Source organism: Diabrotica virgifera, chromosome 2, assembly GCF_917563875.1.
Source record: "Diabrotica virgifera virgifera chromosome 2, PGI_DIABVI_V3a".
Taxonomy (NCBI): Eukaryota; Metazoa; Arthropoda; class Insecta; order Coleoptera; family Chrysomelidae; genus Diabrotica; species Diabrotica virgifera.
In genome coordinates, this window is record NC_065444.1 from 261,124,436 (window position 1) to 261,144,657 (window position 20,222).

Here is a 20,222-nt window from a genome sequence, read left to right on the forward strand (position 1 = left end):
AAATGCAGTATGTATCTACTAAGTTGTTTTTTTTTTATTTCAGAGGCCTTGCTGCAGTTCTTCAAAGAGGCCTGACTGTTCAAGAAGCTATCGATATAGCCTTTGGAGAATACGAAAGGATAGATGACTCTATAGAGGAAGTAATATACTTTGATAATTTATTTACTACATTCAGTTTATTGAGTTAAAAACAGAACAGAGCAGAGTTAAAAACACAAACAAAAATGCTAGGTCTGGAAATTAACACAGAAAAAACAAAAATAATGACTCAGACGAGAAGAAATATAGTCCCAGAAAACATCATACATGAAGATGACATTGAAACGGTTGAAAAGTTTACATACCTGGGAGTAGAAATATATGCCGACGGATCAGAAGATGGAGAAATAAGGAAGAGAATAACGCATGCAAACAGAGCTTATTTTGCCCTCTCCCATATATTTCAGTCAAAAAGTGTCCACCGAAATACAAAGATAAGAATCTATAAAACCTTAATTCGACCAATAACATGCTATGGCAGTGAAGTCTGGGTGCTGAAAGAAACATCCAAAAACAAACTCGACACATTCGAAAGGAAAGTACTTAGGAGAATACTAGGACCTGTGAGGGAAAACGGAATCTTCAGAAGTCGATACAACAACGAGCTTTATCAACTTTATAAGGAAACGCCCCTGTCAGACTTCATTAGATTACAAAGATTGCAATGGGCCGGACATGTGATAAGAATGGGAGAGGATAGGCTACTAAAACGAGCACTGAATGCTAGAATGCAAGGAAAGAGACCGGTTGGGAAGCCACGAAAGCGCTGGGAAGACACAGTAAACAGCGACGCACAAGCCCTTTTAGGAGTCCGTGTATGGAGAAGAGCAGCCACAGACAGGCAAGGCTCAATTTGGGTTGTAGTGCCGTAGAAGAAGAAGAAGAAGGATTCAGTTTATTGTCTTATTTACGTTTGAAAGGATACAGAGGCACGGGGCCTATAAGAGAAAATCGTTTACCTAGGAGCTGTTCTTTTTTGGCTAAAAATGATGTTCTGAAACAGGAAACGGGATACTATGAAAGTGCTATTAGTAAGACAGATGCTGTGCTAGTAGCCAAGGGGGTCAATAATTCCGTAGTTTGCATTGCTTCCAATAGATATAGTATCAATACAATAACAAACGTTTAGACGTTATTAGCAAAAGGAAAAAAACACATACAAGTTAGCAGACCAGCAGTACTTGCAGAATATAGCAAAAAAATGAGTGGTACTGATCGAATGGATCAGAACGTTGGACGTACATGATTCAAATTAGAAACAGGAAATGGTACTGGGCATTGTTTACATGGCTTCTTGATGTTTCAGTCAATAACGCGTGGTGTTTGTATCGAAAATCAAACAACTCTCAGATGTCCCAAATAGACTTTCGAAAGGCAATCCTGCGAGTTTATTTGAAGAAATATTCGTCACTGCCCAAAGGCATGGGCAGAACTCCATCTCCATCTTCTAATGCGCAAAGAGCAGTCGATGGAATTAGATATAATAGGATGGAACACCTAGTGGATAAAATTCCAAACGACAAAAGAAGGCGCTGTGCTGGAACATCTTGCAAAAGTTCAACACGCACGATGTGTAGGAAATGCAACGTAGGTCTTTGTATTGATTGTTTCGTTACCTATCACACAAACCAAAATGTTTAAATACCTTTTTCTTTATTTTCCGTATTTAAATAAATAAAACTGTTTGCAGTTATATTTTGTATTTTTTGCACCCATTAGCTCCTAGCGTTACATATATGTAACGTCATATATTGAGTGATCTATAAATCCGAATGCATAAATTCATTCATTTTTATGTTTTTTAATCAAACTGCTCCCAAAAAATATTAGCATCACATTAAAAACTGGAAAAAAATAATCTGGGCACTAATGGGTTAAGAAAGCATATCAGCACCCTATTCCGATCAGTTCATTAAATAAAAGGATTTGTTATAACTTTGCAAGAAAGAAGTAATACCTCAGGAACTTCATGCCTGGTACGCTTCCTTACCAACAGCGAATGTACCGGATTTAACACAGAAACCAGCCGTTGATGAAGAAGACGATGATTAAGAAGCCTTCTCAGAATAACAACTCATTTTAACTTGTTATAACTATAATAAATATAATAATAATGTCTTTATTTTTAATAAATCATTACTAGCATATGAGCTCTGTTTAGTATTTGGAAAAAATCACTAACTGCTTTTTTTTGCCAAAAATCAGATGTATTACTAACTACTCTCGGATTATACATAGCACTCATTATTCACTTATTGCAGTGTCACTAGAAACAATAAATATGGAAAATATTTTGTCAACGGTTAATTTATAAATTTAAATTATTACCAGTTATTACTTCAAATTAATGTATCTCGAAAACAGTAAAATGTCAGTTAGTGACTTTTCGCAGGGATCCGACGATATGTTATAATATTATAATTCTCTTGTTTGTATTTATGAATATAGTACTTAAATTATGATAAATAAGGACCGTTTATCTAACCTGAGGCATCGATATATACAGGGTGATTGATTAGTGGGGTAAAGCTCAATAGAGCCGGTATAATAGCAATAAGAGGGAGTGTGAGCCGTATGGCTAAATCTGGATAGCAATAAAAGTTAATAACAAAAACTTTAGCCGCCTTTGACCTTCACATTACAAAATTAGTTAGAATGTTACAGGGTGTTCGATACCACAGTGGCAGACCAAACTTATGTTTTTTTTAAATGGATCACCCTATATTTTATTTTAAATTCGAAATCCTGTTAACTTCTCCATCACAAAAATATAAAGGTTTGTTATGTTATACAGGGTACTTACAAAGTTATAACCAATTTTATATGAAAATCGTAACAAGTTCAACTCCCTGTATAACTAAAAATTAGCAAAACAGCAGTGGCTTATTAATGCCATAATTTTTTACGTATTGTCAAAATTTACAAGAATGATTGATATTGCTAATTTTCTTTATATCAAATACAGGGTGAGTCAAAACGCAAGTACATTATTTTCTCAGTAATTTTAAATGGAACACTCTGTATTTTATATCACTATTGAAAAGTACCATTACTGTACTTTAATTTTTAGATAACATTCCCTATGTCTAAATTTATTATTTCTCGAGATATTTTCATTTTTCAATGGACCAGTAGCGTGGCCACCCAAATCACCAGAATTTAATAAACTGGACTGATTTTTTTGGGGTTACGTTAATTATGAAATTTATAAAACACCTAACAACAAGGGATGAGATGAAAAATAAAATACAAAGTGTGTTTCGATGTGTTAATTTACAAATGCTTCATAGAGTAAGTAGCTCATTCAATGATCATTTTTAGGCGTGCATAAATGTGTGCAAAAAGTATTAAAAATATTTTATTGCTTCTAATTTTTTCAAACATGTTTTTTTTGCAAACTGCATTACTGATAAATTATTTTTCGTTCTTTATTTGTTACATTGTTACATTTACATATAAGAGTAGTGTTTAATTGTCTTCACAAAATGTTGTATTTTGCGTTTGTGTATTTTTTTGTAAAATTTATTACTAATTTTCTTTATTTGTTACATTTACATAAAAAAGTAGTTTTTAATTGTTTCAAAAATGTTGCATGTTGTGGTTGTGTTTTTTTTTGTAAAATGTATTACTAATAAATCATTTTTATTTCTTTATTTGCTACATTGTTACATTGATTACCAGATTGATAATCAGTAATCGTCAATTGTCAATTCAGTCATGGCTTACTTAAAATTTAGATAAATTTAGACACTCAAAATAATTTGCTCTGAAAAATGAAAATATCTCGAAAATTAATAAATTTGGACATAGGGAATGTTATATAAAAATTAAAGTACAGTAATATTACTTTTCAATAATGATATAAAATACAGAGTGTTCCATTTAACATTACTGAGAAAATAATGTACTACGTTTTGACTCACCCTGTACTTGATATAAAGAAAATTAGCAATGTCAATTATTCTTGAACATTTTGATAATAAACAAAAAGATATGGCATTAATAAACCATTGCTGTTTTGCTTATTTTTATTTATACAGGGAGTTCAACTTGTTATGATTTTCATACAAAATTGGTTATAACTTTGTAAATACCCTATATAACATAACAAACCTTTATATTTTTGTGATGAAGAAGTTAACAGTATTTTGAATATAAAATAAAATATAGGGTGTTCCATTTAAAAAAACATAAGTTTGGTCTGTCACTATGTTATCGAACACCCTGTAACATTTTAACTAATTTTGTAATGTGAAGCTCAAAGTTGGCTACAATTTTTGTTATTAACTTTTATTGCTATCTATTACTATAGCGGATCTATGGAGCTTTACCCCACTAATCAATCACCCTGTATGTCAAAAAATCTTAATATAAAAATAAATATCGACCTGTTTCGGAATTTATTTCCAAAATCGCCCATTCATGAAAAAAACCTTTACAATTTATTCCAACCTTTACATGCTCACTGTATAAATAAATCAATCAATAATTATGGCTTTAACACATAGTATTTTATTAGATTGATAATAATAAAAATAACCGTAGTAATTTGATTTAATTTATTTATTAGTTATGGAACTCAAACGTGAAATTAAGCAAGAAGAAATTACCGTTGAAGACGTTAAGGATGAATCACCAGAAGGAGAAGATTCTTCAGGTGAGTCAAATGCAATAAAACCAAAAGTTTTTGACATGTGATTGTAGCTTTGAAATACTTTTGTTGTAGTTAGTAACTATTTTTATGACGTTGCATCGAATTTTTTCATTATTTGTTTATTTATTTTTGCTGTACCTTTTCCCTATATACAGGGTGGGGCGTTAGTGCGAGGGAGTGTAATAACTCCTTTGTCGTTAAAGATACAAGTGTTATACAGTTATTAAGGTAAAAGTTGGGGCACAAATAGGACTATAACTTAAAAAATATTTTTAAATATACAGTGCCATCCGTATTGATAGGGTGACAGAGACTTATTTATTTATTTTCAACGGGTTGCTGCCTAATAGGATTAACAAGTTTATAACATATTCCAATATACTTTTATAAATTTATGTTTTTTTTAATGGAACACCCTATATATTTAGATCCTCTTTGATGTCTTCTTTCTTGAAATACAAGGTTTTGTAATATTATACGAGGCAGTTTAAACGATAATTACGTTTTTTTATTAACTTTGTAGCAATATTTATACCCTGTAGAATTGTAGTGATTTGACATCAAAATTTCTATTTGCGTTCAAACGATTTTTAGTATAGTCTACTATTGTTAAAATTTATTAATATAGCGAAATGTTTAATTTTAATGTACAGTGTTGGTCGAAACTAGGAATGAGTACTTTCTGAGTTTTCTTAAATTGGAACACCCTGTACTTTAGTATTGTAATGAAATGATATTTTATGGCATTTTTTTTATTTATTAAGCATTCCCTATACCTAACTCCTTCAATTTGTGAGTTATTCGTGATTCTTTAAGCCAAACATTAATCAAGACAGTTTCAAAGATAATTGCGTTTTTTATTAATTTCTTAGCAATATTCACACCCTAAGTATAGAATTTTCGTGTGATTTGACATCAAAATTTCTATTTATGTTCGAACGATTTTTAGTATAGTCTAACTATTGTTAAGATTTATTAATATTAACCCGGTCTATATAGACATTTGAAATAACAAAAATTGCCGGAGAGCCAAATTTTGGTGGAGAGCTAGGGTATACCATAACAAATAAAGTTTTAAAAGTCCCCATCGATCCCATACGTGCAACAAAAGTTATTCGGGGTCAAAGGTCAAAATTTGAGATTTTTGGATTTTTTTCGAAAACGGTAAGTTTTATCAAAAAAGAACCTTAAACCAAAGTTGTAGATCTTAAAATTCTCCACAAAAATAGTCCTTACTATTTTTTCCTAAGAGTTGCTGTTCCTGAGATATCGAGATTCTAAGAGTCACATTATACATGATATGCACACGTTTCCACACCACCTGCACCTGTGAGCGCGTGTGTACTCGGCGCGTTTTTTTTATCGTGGTTTCCCCTGTAGGCCTACTCTTTTGCCAATTTTTGGCAACTGTTTTGACAATTTTAGGATAATTTAAGGATATAATACCGGTCAAGTTCTAGATATAGTGCTTGTCATTCACAGTCATTTGTTTCAAGCTTCTGTCATGTGTCACATAATACGAGTATTAATATATCTACGTCATACGTTATTGGCATATACCAATGATACACACCAAAAACGTATGACGTAGATATATTAATATTATGTGACACATGACAGAAGCTCGAAACAAATGACAATCAATGAAAAGCCCTATTACCTTATTATTGATATTGCCATTGATTATTAGGTTAACTATTGTTTTGATTTCTTTAGATATTTTAATTAGATTCATATTCTTGAAAGTCTACTTCAACAGTCAAGTCTTCTTCGATTTTATCTTCTTCCTCTTCCTCTTGCTGGATGTTCAAAAATTGTTCAAATGTGACTGAGTCATTAGTCTCTTCATTAAAATCACAGGAGTCTTCCTCTGTTGTACTAAACTGAACATTTGAGCAAGACTGACCTTGGCAGTTGGTACACGCTAGAGAACACAGCAACCCGACTTTTTACATCCACATTTGGCACTACAACCTTTTCTGCAATTGCAAAAAATAGTGTTACAGAGTTTTTCTGGAGCAGGTGGGAGTAAGGTTTTAATCGGTTCGAGTATTATCTATTAATTTCCAACCCCAGTCTTCTGGATTCAGTTGATTGCCTAGACATGTTTGAACTTGATAATATACTCGATACAAATGTTGAAAAGCAGATGCTGATGTTGGAGGAAGACATGATAGTTGTACTTGTTTCTTGTTTCTCGTATTTTTTACAAAAGTTAAGCATCGATATTTATCAAGACAATTGAATTCCTTCCGTAATTATTGTTTGCGGTGTGGAATCAAGTTCTGTAAAAATTTTACAGCAGTCAGTCAAATCTTTTTTTTCGAATCATTTAAGTTCTGACGTTTTGTCCTTTCTGTACATTGCTGAAGTAGTGTCGCAGCCGGCTATCGCATGTAAAAATAAAATGTACTTTTGGCATTTGGGATAAGCCGATAAACTTTTCGAAGAATATATTATCGCTGTTCGCTGTTGAACCCTTCCAGGTTTCAGAAAATAAATAACTTTATCTACTGGAGTCCTTGCAGTAAGCAGTACTAACATCAACATATTCACCAACTACAAGTGTTGTGTTTGTTGCCTTAAAATTTTCAATTGCTGTCTCAATTATAAGGACATCTGCGTCATTTTTAGCTTATTTCACTTCAATATTCGCAGCTGTTAATTTGTCAGTTAACATGGAAATGAAACGAGATTTATTATTAATGTTAGCGAAAAATTGTTGTTGATTCGCTGGAACTGTTATATTTTCATCAAAGATAATCTCGGAACCCGATGATGTTTTTGTAGTTCGACGACGTTGTTCTGCAGCTTTAATATTCTTTGTCGAGTCACTGTAACCGTCAAATACCACTGTCACGGTAAGCCCGTAATGTCTGCTAAATGGTAGACGCTTGTAATAAGTACTTATATTCACTTGAACTGAACCTTTAGCACTAAAAGAAACAGATAATATGAACAAGACCTACGGACAATATTGTAGCCATTGTTTACAATAGACAATCTGTTCTTTTTTAAACAATGGTATGTATAGCCAAATGTTTTTCAAGGCCACGTGGATAGAGGAAATTCAGTTTGGGACTGATTATCTATTATCTTTTGAAGAAATATTTTCAGAATAGTATAATATATTATATAAAAGATACAGAAATAGGCATTTATACTTGTCTTAAGTGCCACATTATGTTACGTGGCTTAATGTGCATATAATGTATAAAGTAACTTTTAAAATCGCGATATCTCAGGAATGGTAACTCTTAGGAAAAAAATTGCAAGGACTATTTTTGCAGAGAATGTTAAGACTACAACTTTGGTTTTATGTTTTTTTTTGATAAAACTTACCGCTTTCGAGAAAAATCCAAAAAATCTCAAATTTTGACCTTTGACCCCGAATAACTTTTGTTGAACATGGGAGCGATGGGGACTTTTAAAACTTTATTTGTTATGGTAAACTCTAGCTCTCTACCAAAATTTGGCTCTCCTGAAATTTTTGTTATTTGCCAACTATTTTGATGTCTAAGTTGACCGGATTATATAGCAGAATGTTTAATTTTAGTATGCAGCGTTGGTCGAAACTCGGAATGAGTATTTTCTGAGTTTTCTTAAATGAAACACCCTTATTGTAAATGTATTTTATTATTATTATGAAATGATATTTTATTTACTCTATGTCATATTATGTATACCTAAGTTTTTAGTTTGTGAAAACTGTCATTATAGATAGCAGTGCGTGAAGGATTTAAAGTGTGCGTGAAGTAACAATGTATTTTAAATGGGATTTACTTTTTCGCACTGTTTTTAACTTTCGCGTTGTCATGGTGACAATCCTTAACTCTCACTTTGTCATGGTGATGACAATATGAGCAATGAATTACAACAAAAGTTTTGACAGTTTTGTGGTTTGAAAGTATGTAGTTAGAATTTTTAAATGTCAAAAGTTCTAAAAATTGTAGAATAGAAATGAATTCCAGTGACGAAGAGTTACAGCTTTTTTATTTGTCTATCGTAGATAAAATATTGTATGAAACTGTGCGTGAAGTACTTTTTGCGAACTTACGCGATTTGTAGCACTCGCTCCGTGGTCGCTTGTGCTCTAAAAATCGCGTGCGTTCGCAAAAAGCATACTTCACGAACTATTTTATAAATAACTATTATGGTACTTTTTTATTTATTAGCATTCCCTATATACCCTATAAACTGCTTTAATTTATGAGTTATTCGTGATTCTTTAAGCCGAACATTAATTGCAACAAAAATTACGTGAAATTTTATTAGGTTGGCTGTGAAAATATTTAATTAAAAATACCTAATTTAAAAAAAAATAAATTTGGATCTCTACTGATCCTTAATTTATTAATATTGGATGAGATATCAAAATTACTACGTAGTTAAGATTGTTGGTGCGTAAAATATTAATAAAAACATACAATTCTAAATTAATAAAAACAAACAATAAATTCTACCTTTGGCTGTGACACTAAATTTTCTTAAACATTTGACATTATACTATTTTTATAGTTCCAGTTGCTTTGTTACCATTAGTAATATGAAATTTTTCTAATGAGGAGCTGATTAATATTGTTTTTGTGCTTGGAGAGTATAACAAAAATGTGCTACTAGCAATAAGAATTTATTATCAACATTTCTCTGATAGACGACAACCGAGATGAGAAACTTTTGAAAGTTTACTGGAACAGTTTCAACGGAGTGAACACTTACGATTACTAGAAATCTGATCGAACAAAAACTATTGTAAACGAATAAAATTAATTAAATATAATCCTTCGTATCACTGATGATCTGCATATTAGTACGGCTGGGTATCGTAGGGGTTGATTTAAATTAACAAGATGACTTAGAAAATAAAATTGACACTACAAAACCAATAAGTCGGTTCGAGACTGGTAAACGACAAAATCGTTTCCCACGATATTACCTTGGAATTGACCGAACCACAGTCTATTCAGTCTGGTAACTTTTAACGTCCTTGCTTCAATTTGATGCTAAAGTGTAGAATATTGAGGGTGACAATTCGAAAACATCCCATCGTTAATACATTCATCCCCTAAAATAAAATGAAAAATCGTAAAGACGTCACTTATGTTTTCTATGGAGAGAATTTTAGAGAATATTTTTAGACTCCTTTAACAGTAGTAATTGTTACTCTAGATTTTAAATAGAAAAATGGATTAAGTGGCAGCATCGGTGAAAGAAAAGAGGTGTACTCTCTCTGTCCTTAATTATTTCATGAAAATAATATAATATGAAAGGAAAATTCATGGATGTTTGAATAGAAGTACCGTGGGGGTGATAAGGGGTTGATTTTTAGTCGTCTGGGTTGAACTGCATCGTGTTTATGGTCTAGTTGCATTTAAGTGTGATTGGAAAGCATTTTTAAATTCAGAAAAATGTTATAGGACGAGTTGTTCCTTATATTTACCCATTTAGGAATCAACAAATTTCTATATTATGGTTTTTCTTTTAGATTCTCTGGAGAAGAACAAAATGGAAACAATAATAGCATTACCTGAACATTCACGTGGTAAAAAACAGGTTGAAAAGGACACTGGAAGGAAGCTTTATGAATGCGAGACTTGTTTGAAAACCTTTACTAGACAATATGCTTTAAAAATACACCTGAGAGTACACACTGGAGAAAAGCCATATGAATGCAAAATTTGTTCCAAGTCGTTTAGTCAAGCAAATGCATTGAGGATACATACAAGGATACATACAGGAGAAAAACCGTATCAGTGTGAGATATGTCTTAGAGATTTTTCCACCAATACTGAAATGAAAGAACATATGAGAAAGCACACTGGGGTAGCCCCTTACCAATGCGAAGTTTGTTCGAAGTTGTTTTTCAACGCAAGTAATTTCAGAGGACATAAGAGAGTACACACTAAAGAAAAACCGTATCAGTGTCAAATTTGTTTCAAGTCGTTTAACTTTCCGGGAAATTTGAAGGGTCACACTAGAATGCATACAGGAGAAAAACCGTACCAATGTAAAATTTGTTTCAAGTCGTTTGCTCAATCGTCTGATGTGAAATATCATATGACAAAGCACACAGGAGAAAAACCTCATCAGTGTAAAATTTGTTTCAAGTCATTTACTCGGTCAGGTTCTTTAAAACAACACCACAGGTTACATACCGGGGAAAAACCTTATCAATGCAAAATTTGTTTGAAGTTCTTTGCCCAACCAAATAATGTAAAAAAACATATGAGAGTGCTCCACCCTGAACAAAACTCTTCCTAATCACGGCAATTCCGACTCGCAAGGGGTGCGGGGCACTCGAGCGACATGTCAAGAGGGCAAAGTCATGTCAAATCTGTTTGAAGTTCTTTGCTTAATCAAATAATGTCATGCGCCGAAACGTACTGAGTGGTTTAACAATGACGTTACAACATATGCGAATGTCGTGTTAATGTTAAGTGCTTGAGGATGGTTCTCAGTGTTACAGAAAATGTTTTATCGTGGAGTACTATTTTCGATAATAAGGAAAAGGTGGCGAAAACGGTCCAAGCTTAAAATCAGTTGCCGGCGACATGTGAAATTTATGTTTCTACGTCCGTGCTAAAACAGCCACTTTTCTGCACGCATTTCCTTTCCGAAACTAGAATACCTTGTAATATGGCTTTATAATACATGCAATAAACTAATATTTAGATATTATTTACAAGAGTTTGTTTTTAAACCAGGAGGAGTAAACTAAAAAGACAGATTAACACCCAAGAAAGTCACTAGAAAAATCACCAAATACAACTTCTTTTTTAGTTGATCATGTCGGCCTTCTTAATATAGAACTGTTCGTAATATAAAAGCAATAAATAAGCCACAATTAAATTGAAAAAATAATTTTATTAACGTTTCGAAGCCCAAATCGGGTTTCGTTGTCAAAATACAAAATACTACTAAAATAAACAAAAATGTTGTTGCTAAGCAAAAAAAATTCTTCTAATAATTTATTTAATCTGACTCATTTATATTGGCAATTCAGACGTATATTATACATTTTAAAATAGAAGACTTTAAAATGATATCGCCAATATTTATGAGTTGCGTTCCTGGGACGACTTTACTGAAAGATAGTTTATTCGATTACATGAAATCAACCACAACTCAAGAATATCCGTCACAAAAAAAATCAGCATGTGATCTGTCTTTCAAAAGACAATCAAATGCAACGATGACAGTAAAATTCTCGCGTTAGAGATTCCATAGTAAATCACGAGGTAAAACCAGGAAAAAACCTTGTGATACTATCCCGACATCGTAAGTATTTGGTCTTACATTTAATTTACTTTCAAAAAACTAATACCAAATTCTGACTTTAATATGTTTAAATTAAATAATATTAATAATACATAGATATACAGTAAGTAATACTAAAATATAAAATTTGTACTAACTCGATATTATTGACTTACTAATCGTGGTATTTTCTTTCTATTGATTTCCTCTTTCAGTATGGGTAACCACATCCTACTGCATTCTACCGAGGAATTTGCGACACAATTGGTTTCATTTAGCATAATTAGAACCGCTTCTTTGATTTTTCTTTTTTTACTATCTGATTCTTTCAGGATTATACTTGAATCTCTCCACTGAATCTATACTTGAATTCTCTATTTTAAATATATGACTGATGTTCACTTATTCTAACGTTTAATGGTCTTGATGTTTCACCGAAATAAAATTGTTCGCATTCACAAGGTATTTTATAAATGCAATTTTTTGTTCTTTCTTGTTCATTGTTAGGTTTTGTTTTAGATAGAATAGATCTCAGTGTGTTTGTTGTTTTGAATGTTGTTGAAATGTTGAATTTATTTCCTATTGTTTTAAGTTTCTCGGATAGTCCTAGGATAATATGGTATTGATATTTTTCTCGTATTATTTCTTGTGAATGTTGTAGGATCCCGTTCTAAGTTGTTCTGTTCCATTCGATCCAATCTTGACAATTCCTTATTTATAAAGGATAATCATTTTTTAATAAAACAGATGTTAACAATTGTTTTTTTTTCTAAAAATGAATTTTCGTTAGAACAAGTAATTTTGGCTCTATCATATAAGGATTTAATAATTCCCCTTTTAACGTTGATGTGATTTGATTTGTAATTGAGATATCTGTTGGTGTGTTTTCTATACACTTGAGTGTCATATCCAGTATCCTTCTTTGAGACTAAAACATCGAGGAAAGGCAAAGTGTTATTGTATTCCTTTTCCATTGTATATTTTATTGTGTCTTCTTGGTCGTTTATAATATTCAGGAATGTATCTAACAATTCTGATCTATGAGACCACATTGAAAACATATCATCTACATATCTCCACCATACTCTGGGTTTTAAAGTTTGTTTAGAAATGATATTAGTTTCGAAATCCTCCATAAATATATTAGCCAATAATGGAGATTAAGAAGCTAGACCAAAATTTTGTTTATAGAATTCATTATTTAGTTGAAAATAGGTATTATTAGTACATAATGTCAATAACTTCATTATAGCTGATACATTTAGTCTTGTCCTAGTTGTCAATGTATTATCATTCTCTAATTTCGTTTTGATTATGTTTAAAGTTTTATCTAATGGCACATTTGTAAATAAACTGTTTCTGTCAAAACTTACTAAAATATTATTTGAATTAAATTCAATAGTTGATAATTTGTTTAAAAAATGTTTGTATTTTTTATAAATGTGTCATCATTATTAGCAACTGGTTTTATAATGTTTAATAAAAAATTTGATAGTTCACTACAAGGAGAATTGATGGTACTACAAATGGCTCTAAGTGGTATGTTCGCTTTATGAATTTTCGACACTCCATAAAAATGTGGTGTCTTACTGTAGTGAGGTGTCATTAATTTTCTTTGATAGTATGTTAGATCATTTTTAAATTTGAATAAAGTTCTATATATTTTGTTTTCCAGTGTTTTCGTTGGATCCTTCGTTAATTTGGTATAAGGTCCATTTGTAATTAGATCTGTAATTTTGTCCTCATATTGTATTTAATTCATTATTACAGTTGCATTTCCTTTGTCCTAAAATCCAAAAATTAAAGGAATAAAGCAGAAAACACAAAAAATCTCCGATATAACTTAATTAACCTATGACAGTAGACAATAAAAATGGTTTTGAATAATCGTCATGGAAACCAATTTTATTGAAAATTATTTGGTTTTGACCACCAGTGATACATTCGCAAAATGCCACGAATAGGGAACTTGCATAAATTTTTAAATATTAAAATAATATTAAAAAACATAAGGTAACATGATCTTAAAACTCTTGAATGCGAAAAAAACAAATATTTTTAACCCGTACGCTAATTACGGCGCTTTGAAAATGCTATAAAATTCAAATATCTTAGGAGGCTCTTGAACGTCCTTCTATTGGTCTGACGTCAGAGGCCACGGTCATCTAGCAGTCGGAAACAACGCAATTAGGTATTACGGGTGTAGTACATTTTAATCGTATTTAAATGGATATTACCAGCTATTATTTGTATTCTTGCATAGTTCTACAATCAGTTTATTTACTTTAAAGTGAAATTTATAAATCTTTAGAAACTACTAATGTGTTTATAACGTATAAGTACTATTACTCACGAGGGGTTTTCAAAAGAAAGCGATTAAGTACAATAGTTCATTTTAATCGTCGTTAATTGAAAATTCCTAGGTATTATTTATGTTCATCTTATATATTGTAAGTGTGTGTGTGTGTGTGTGTGTGTGTGTGTGTGTGTGTGTGTGTGTGTGTGTGTGTGTGTGTGTGTGTGTGTGTGTGTGTGTGTGTGTGTGTGTGTGTGTGTGTGTGTGTGTGTGTGTGTGTGTGTGTGTGTGTGTGTGTGTGTGTGTGTGTGTGTGTGTGTGTGTGTGTGTGTGTGTGTGTGTGTGTGTGTGTGTGTGTGTGTGTGTGTGTGTGTGTGTGTGTGTGTGTGTGTGTGTGTGTGTGTGTGTGTGTGTGTGTGTGTGTGTGTGTGTGTGTGTGTGTGTGTGTGTGTGTGTGTGTGTGTGTGTGTGTGTGTGTGTGTGTGTGTGTGTGTGTGTGTGTGTGTGTGTGTGTGTGTGTGTGTGTGTGTGTGTGTGTGTGTGTGTGTGTGTGTGTGTGTGTGTGTGTGTGTGTGTGTGTGTGTGTGTGTGTGTGTGTGTGTGTGTGTGTGTGTGTGTGTGTGTGTGTGTGTGTGTGTGTGTGTGTGTGTGTGTGTGTGTGTGTGTGTGTGTGTGTGTGTGTGTGTGTGTGTGTGTGTGTGTGTGTGTGTGTGTGTGTGTGTGTGTGTGTGTGTGTGTGTGTGTGTGTGTGTGTGTGTGTGTGTGTGTGTGTGTGTGTGTGTGTGTGTGTGTGTGTGTGTGTGTGTGTGTGTGTGTGTGTGTGTGTGTGTGTGTGTGTGTGTGTGTGTGTGTGTGTGTGTGTGTGTGTGTGTGTGTGTGTGTGTGTGTGTGTGTGTGTGTGTGTGTGTGTGTGTGTGTGTGTGTGTGTGTGTGTGTGTGTGTGTGTGTGTGTGTGTGTGTGTGTGTGTGTGTGTGTGTGTGTGTGTGTGTGTGTGTGTGTGTGTGTGTGTGTGTGTGTGTGTGTGTGTGTGTGTGTGTGTGTGTGTGTGTGTGTATGTATGTGTGTGTGTGTGTGTGTATGTGTGTATGTGTGTATCTGTGTGTGTGTGTGTCTGTGTGTATGTGTGTATCTGTGTGTCTGTGTGTCTGTGTGTCTGTGTGTCTGTGTGTCTGTGTGTCTGTGTGTCGTGTGTCGTGTGTCGTGTGTCGTGTGTGTGTGTGTGTGTGGGTGTGTGTGTGTGTGTGTGGGTGTGTGTGTGTGTGTGAAAAAATGGCTTGGATGTGAGTCCGTTAGCCACAGATTTTTATTTTATTTTTACCTCAATTTATTAGTTTTGTTATATTTATACCTATTTTACTTAAATGACTATATTTGTTTCTTTCAAGTAGTTTATGAGTAATTTAAATATTTCCATTTTATGACAACTTAGTAGATATTCTATACTAATTGGAAAATGAACTTGTGTTTGTCGTAAATTGTAATATAATTGATTTATATATCTCTCGTTAATTTTGCATTCCAAGAAAATATGGTTTAAATCTCTAATCGAAACATTATCACAAAAACAGACTGATGAATTAATTATTCCTAATTTGTGCAGATGTGCCTCATATTTCCCGTGTCGAGTTTTTAATCTGACGATAGTAGAAATATCTTGCTTTGGCAGGTTATATTTAAATATGTATTCAGGTGGCGGAGGAAGTTCTTGATGTAAAGAAAAATAGAAATTTTTTGACATGCTTGTAATATTTTTCCATTCTTTTTTCCATATTTTATTTAATGTTGTTCTGAAGCTATTTTCTTGTGGCATTTTTATAATCTTTTATAATTTTTAAAATATTTTTATATTTTATTTATTCTAACTTTGACGTCATTTATTGCATCTGTCGATAAGATGTGAGTTAGTATCTCACCTTTTTTTATTGCATCTTTGGCCAACTCATCCACTTTCTCATTACCCAATATACCGGCATGCCCTTTTGCCCATATAAATACTACTTCCACTTTAGACAAATTATTTTTTATATTACATAAAATTTTTGATTTGTATGAACTAAAATCAGTATTTTCAATTGCATATATTGCAGATCTGGAGTCTGTTATTATCACAGCTTTTTCAATATTATTCTCTTTGATCCATTCTAGAGCTTTTTCGATGGCTATAATCTCAGCTGTAAAAATACTACTAATACTAGATAATTTGTAATTATTATGTTGATGGGTATTTTGCACATACATAGCACATCCTACTCCTGTTTGATTTTTAGAACCGTCCGTATAAATTACTGTGTAATCCACAAAGTCGCTCAGTATAGATTTTACTAAAATATTATTTAAATGATTTGATTCTGTATATTTAGGAATTATGATTCTGGGTTTTTTTATCAAAGTTTTATACGGAAATTTATAAATTGGTAATAATTTACTGTTGTGTAAATCTGTATAATTCCTGGTTTCAATGAATGCATCTGTTAGTGGTGGTGAATTTTTTATTCTCCAATATTTACTAGTTAAGTTTTCCATGTTTAATAAAGCCAGATTTGTTAAAAGGTCTGACTCAGTGTTTCTTAGCTTTATGCAGTATTTTTGAGCTAAATATTGTAAGTAGTTCCCCAATCAGCTTAGTTTCAAACTGAAATTGATAAAGTTGAGTGCTACTTTGTAAAGAGTTTAAAACGCGTAATATGACGGACGAGGGATTTTCAAAAGGTCAATCGGACAACTTACCTACCGTTGATGTGTTCATGGTGGCAAATTTTATAAAAAGTAGTGAAAGCTATTCTATTGGAGAAATGCGAGGTGTCAAGCCAAATAAGTAAGTATTATTAATAAGCATGTTTAAACCGTTTATAACAATAGTTTGGTACCATTATATGTATTATAGTAAACGGTTTTCCCCGTGGGTTTCATCTACCTAACTCTAATCGAAGGATTTCGTATATCCTGGAAAAGATTACGGTGTAATTTGCATAATAATAAAGAAACTAAATTTTTATGAAGTTTATTATATTTGATTGTAATGTTTATTAGTACCTACTGGAGCCTTTCATTATTGTGTTCAAAGCCTTCTGAGAAAAGATTATGGTGATTAGCAGACGTACCGATAGCCAACATAACCCTTCTTTACAAAGTTAATAATACGCATAAATAAGAAGAATCATTATTGTAATTTTACAAGTTAATATCTTTATCATCTCAGCTTATATGGGCCATTCCACGAACATACGCCTGTTTTGGATTACTTCGACAACGAATATTTTACTGTGCAACATAAGAAGTACGAAAGTAAATGGCGCTAATAATTATTTCAATAAACAACAATGTAATTTGCAATTTACTTTCGTTCTTATTTTGCACAGTAAAATATTCGTTGTCGAAGTAATCCAAAACAGGCGTATGTTCGTGGAATAGGGTATACTCACACAGCATCCCTCGGTAGACCGCATACTATAGTAGCACCAATACTTTTTAGTTACTCTTACTTTTATTACTAAGTTTTGTTTATTTTTAAGTTACTTGTTTCTTTTTTCAACACAAGAAACGACAAAAGTAATTTCATAAAAAAGAACTTTTTGATACCTGCCAACAGAGATAAAAAAATGTTAATATTTTGCCTGTCACAGAAAAAAATCATTTTTGCCACAGAGTAAAACAAGATAATATGTACCTACGTATTTATTTAATAGATCTGGAAGAGTATCATATGGAGATGCAGTTGTTGGATGTTCTGACAGTTGTGCTTTTGTATCCAGGCACTATACAGTACTTATATTGCGCAGATTTGTTTTCCATTTTGATAAAGTATATTACACACTAAATACACTAAACTACATTAAATACAATAACATAAATACCGAGCAAACGTTACAGTTATTCGACACGCACAACTGGCAATGGCAAACTGCATTCAAAGCAAACGGGCGAAAACGATAAGAGTGGCCTGTGACGTCAGACCCAAGCTCGCGCTTTTGAAGTTGTTTGAAACAGAAATTTTAGGCGCGGAACTTTGATCAGATGTTGTACGTACACTATTCATTGTTAAGACGTAATATTTTGAATATAACATTTTTAAACATAAATTAACAATTTTATGCAAAAAAATTTTTTAGTGCAAGTTCCCTATTGCTCGTTTACATTTATACCAAGCAATAAGTAAAGGCATTCTTATTTATCCAAACAAGTAATTGGACTTCCTAAGTCCTAGGTTTTCATCCAAAGTGATCGAAAGTATAACCGGAAGTCGATATTTGAATTTTTCGTGTAACTTTGCGTCGATTGATATACTATTTCACTAATTTTGAGTCATAATAGTTTAAACGGAAATGACTTCAAAACCGGAACTAAAGATTCAAGTTCTACTTTTCAATACACTTCGATTGATATGCCACATGTACTATTTCTGCGAATTTAATATGGCACTTCCGGTTAGAACTTTTTAACCGGAAAACTTTTTAACACGTCGGTACTTCCGGTTTCAACCCTAAAACAGAAAGTCCACGGTCAAACTTCTCATCTTTACTATCATCCTTGGGTTATAAGCTTTCATTTGACACCTCATTTGTCATTCTATCTGTATTAATAACGGAGGAGTTATACTCGCGGACGGACAGTCATGAAACCGGAAGTGTATATTTGTTCTCGTCTTGCTAAGACGTGTCGAATAATATATCACTTGTACTATTCCGGTGACTTTAAAACAGTACTTCCGGTTGTATTTCTGAAACCGGAAGTCCTATACTAAATTTAGAAAGTGAGAAAATGAGAAAAATAATAGTGAAATCATAATTGATATATGTATTAAAGTATGAGAATAGAAAATAGTATATTATGTAACGAGCATATAATGATGGTCATTATGATGCGAGTATGACGAATACGAGCTTCATAATGATAATTAACACAACAAAAGATATATTCAAATGTATTTACTTTATTGATACATTTATATTTTCAATATTACAATTATTAAAATTAATTTGAGGATAAATGTTTGATATCCCTATCGTCTCAGACATTTTCTTAAAAAGATTTAATTCTTAAATTAATCAGTACCTATCTATGCATTTGCCTTGACATTGGTCACTGCGCATGTGCCGCCCTCATCGCGAACGTCATCTCGCATTGGTTAAAAATCTGTATCATAATGAAGGTCATTATCAATTATGATACAGATAATGAAATCATAATTGATATAAATATACAGTGCTAGTCAAAAGTCCGTACCCCCCCTCTTATCTTTTGAACGGTTATACCTATAATAGTGAAATTTGGAGGGAGGAAATAAACGGACATAAGCTTCTTAACTATTCATGACAGGTGACGTAATAGTGACAGATGGCGTTACAGAGCCACTGTGACCGATAATTTTAAATGGAACCTTATGGCAAGTGATACCTCGTTTGAAAGGTACTCAAAATACCTATTCAGTCATACTAATTTTTTTCGGTTTAAGTGGATTTTGATTTTGGTGAATAAATTAAATAAATATAATATTGTAGATTCGCATTTAATTAATAAAAATTCAAATGTCCGCCTATGGTTTTTTTTGTCAAAAAAGTTGACGTTTTTCAATTCTCTAGTAGTTTTACGACAACATCAACCTTTTTGACAAGTAATCATAGGCGGAATTTAGAATTTTTATTAATTAAATGCGAAAGTACAATTTTATATTTATTTCATTTATTCATCAAAATTTGCTTAAACTCAAACAAAATTAGTATGTCTAAATAGGCATTTTCAATACCTTTCAAACGATGTATCACTTGTCATAAGGTCTCATTTAAAATTATCTGTCAGAGTGGCGCTGTAAAGTCATCTGTCACTATTACGTCACCTGTCATGACTAGTTAAGAAGCTTACGTCCGTTTATTTCTTCCCTCCAAATTTCACTATTATAGGTATAACCGTTCAAAAGATACGAGGGGGGGTACGGACTTTTGACTAGCACTGTATATTAAAGTATGAGAGTAGAAAAA

At 32.4% G+C, this 20,222-nt stretch overlaps 1 protein-coding gene across 1 annotated transcript in view; it reads left to right on the plus strand.

Annotated features, from left to right (window-relative positions):
* LOC126880973 (zinc finger protein 726-like) overlaps positions 1–20,222 on the plus strand; it is a 186,672-nt gene that overhangs the window by 8,215 nt on the left and 158,235 nt on the right. Inside the window, exon 2 of the mRNA XM_050645057.1 lies at positions 4,610–4,696. Coding sequence (XP_050501014.1) covers positions 4,610–4,696 — 87 coding nt within the window. The remainder of the gene's footprint in view (positions 1–4,609; positions 4,697–20,222) is intronic.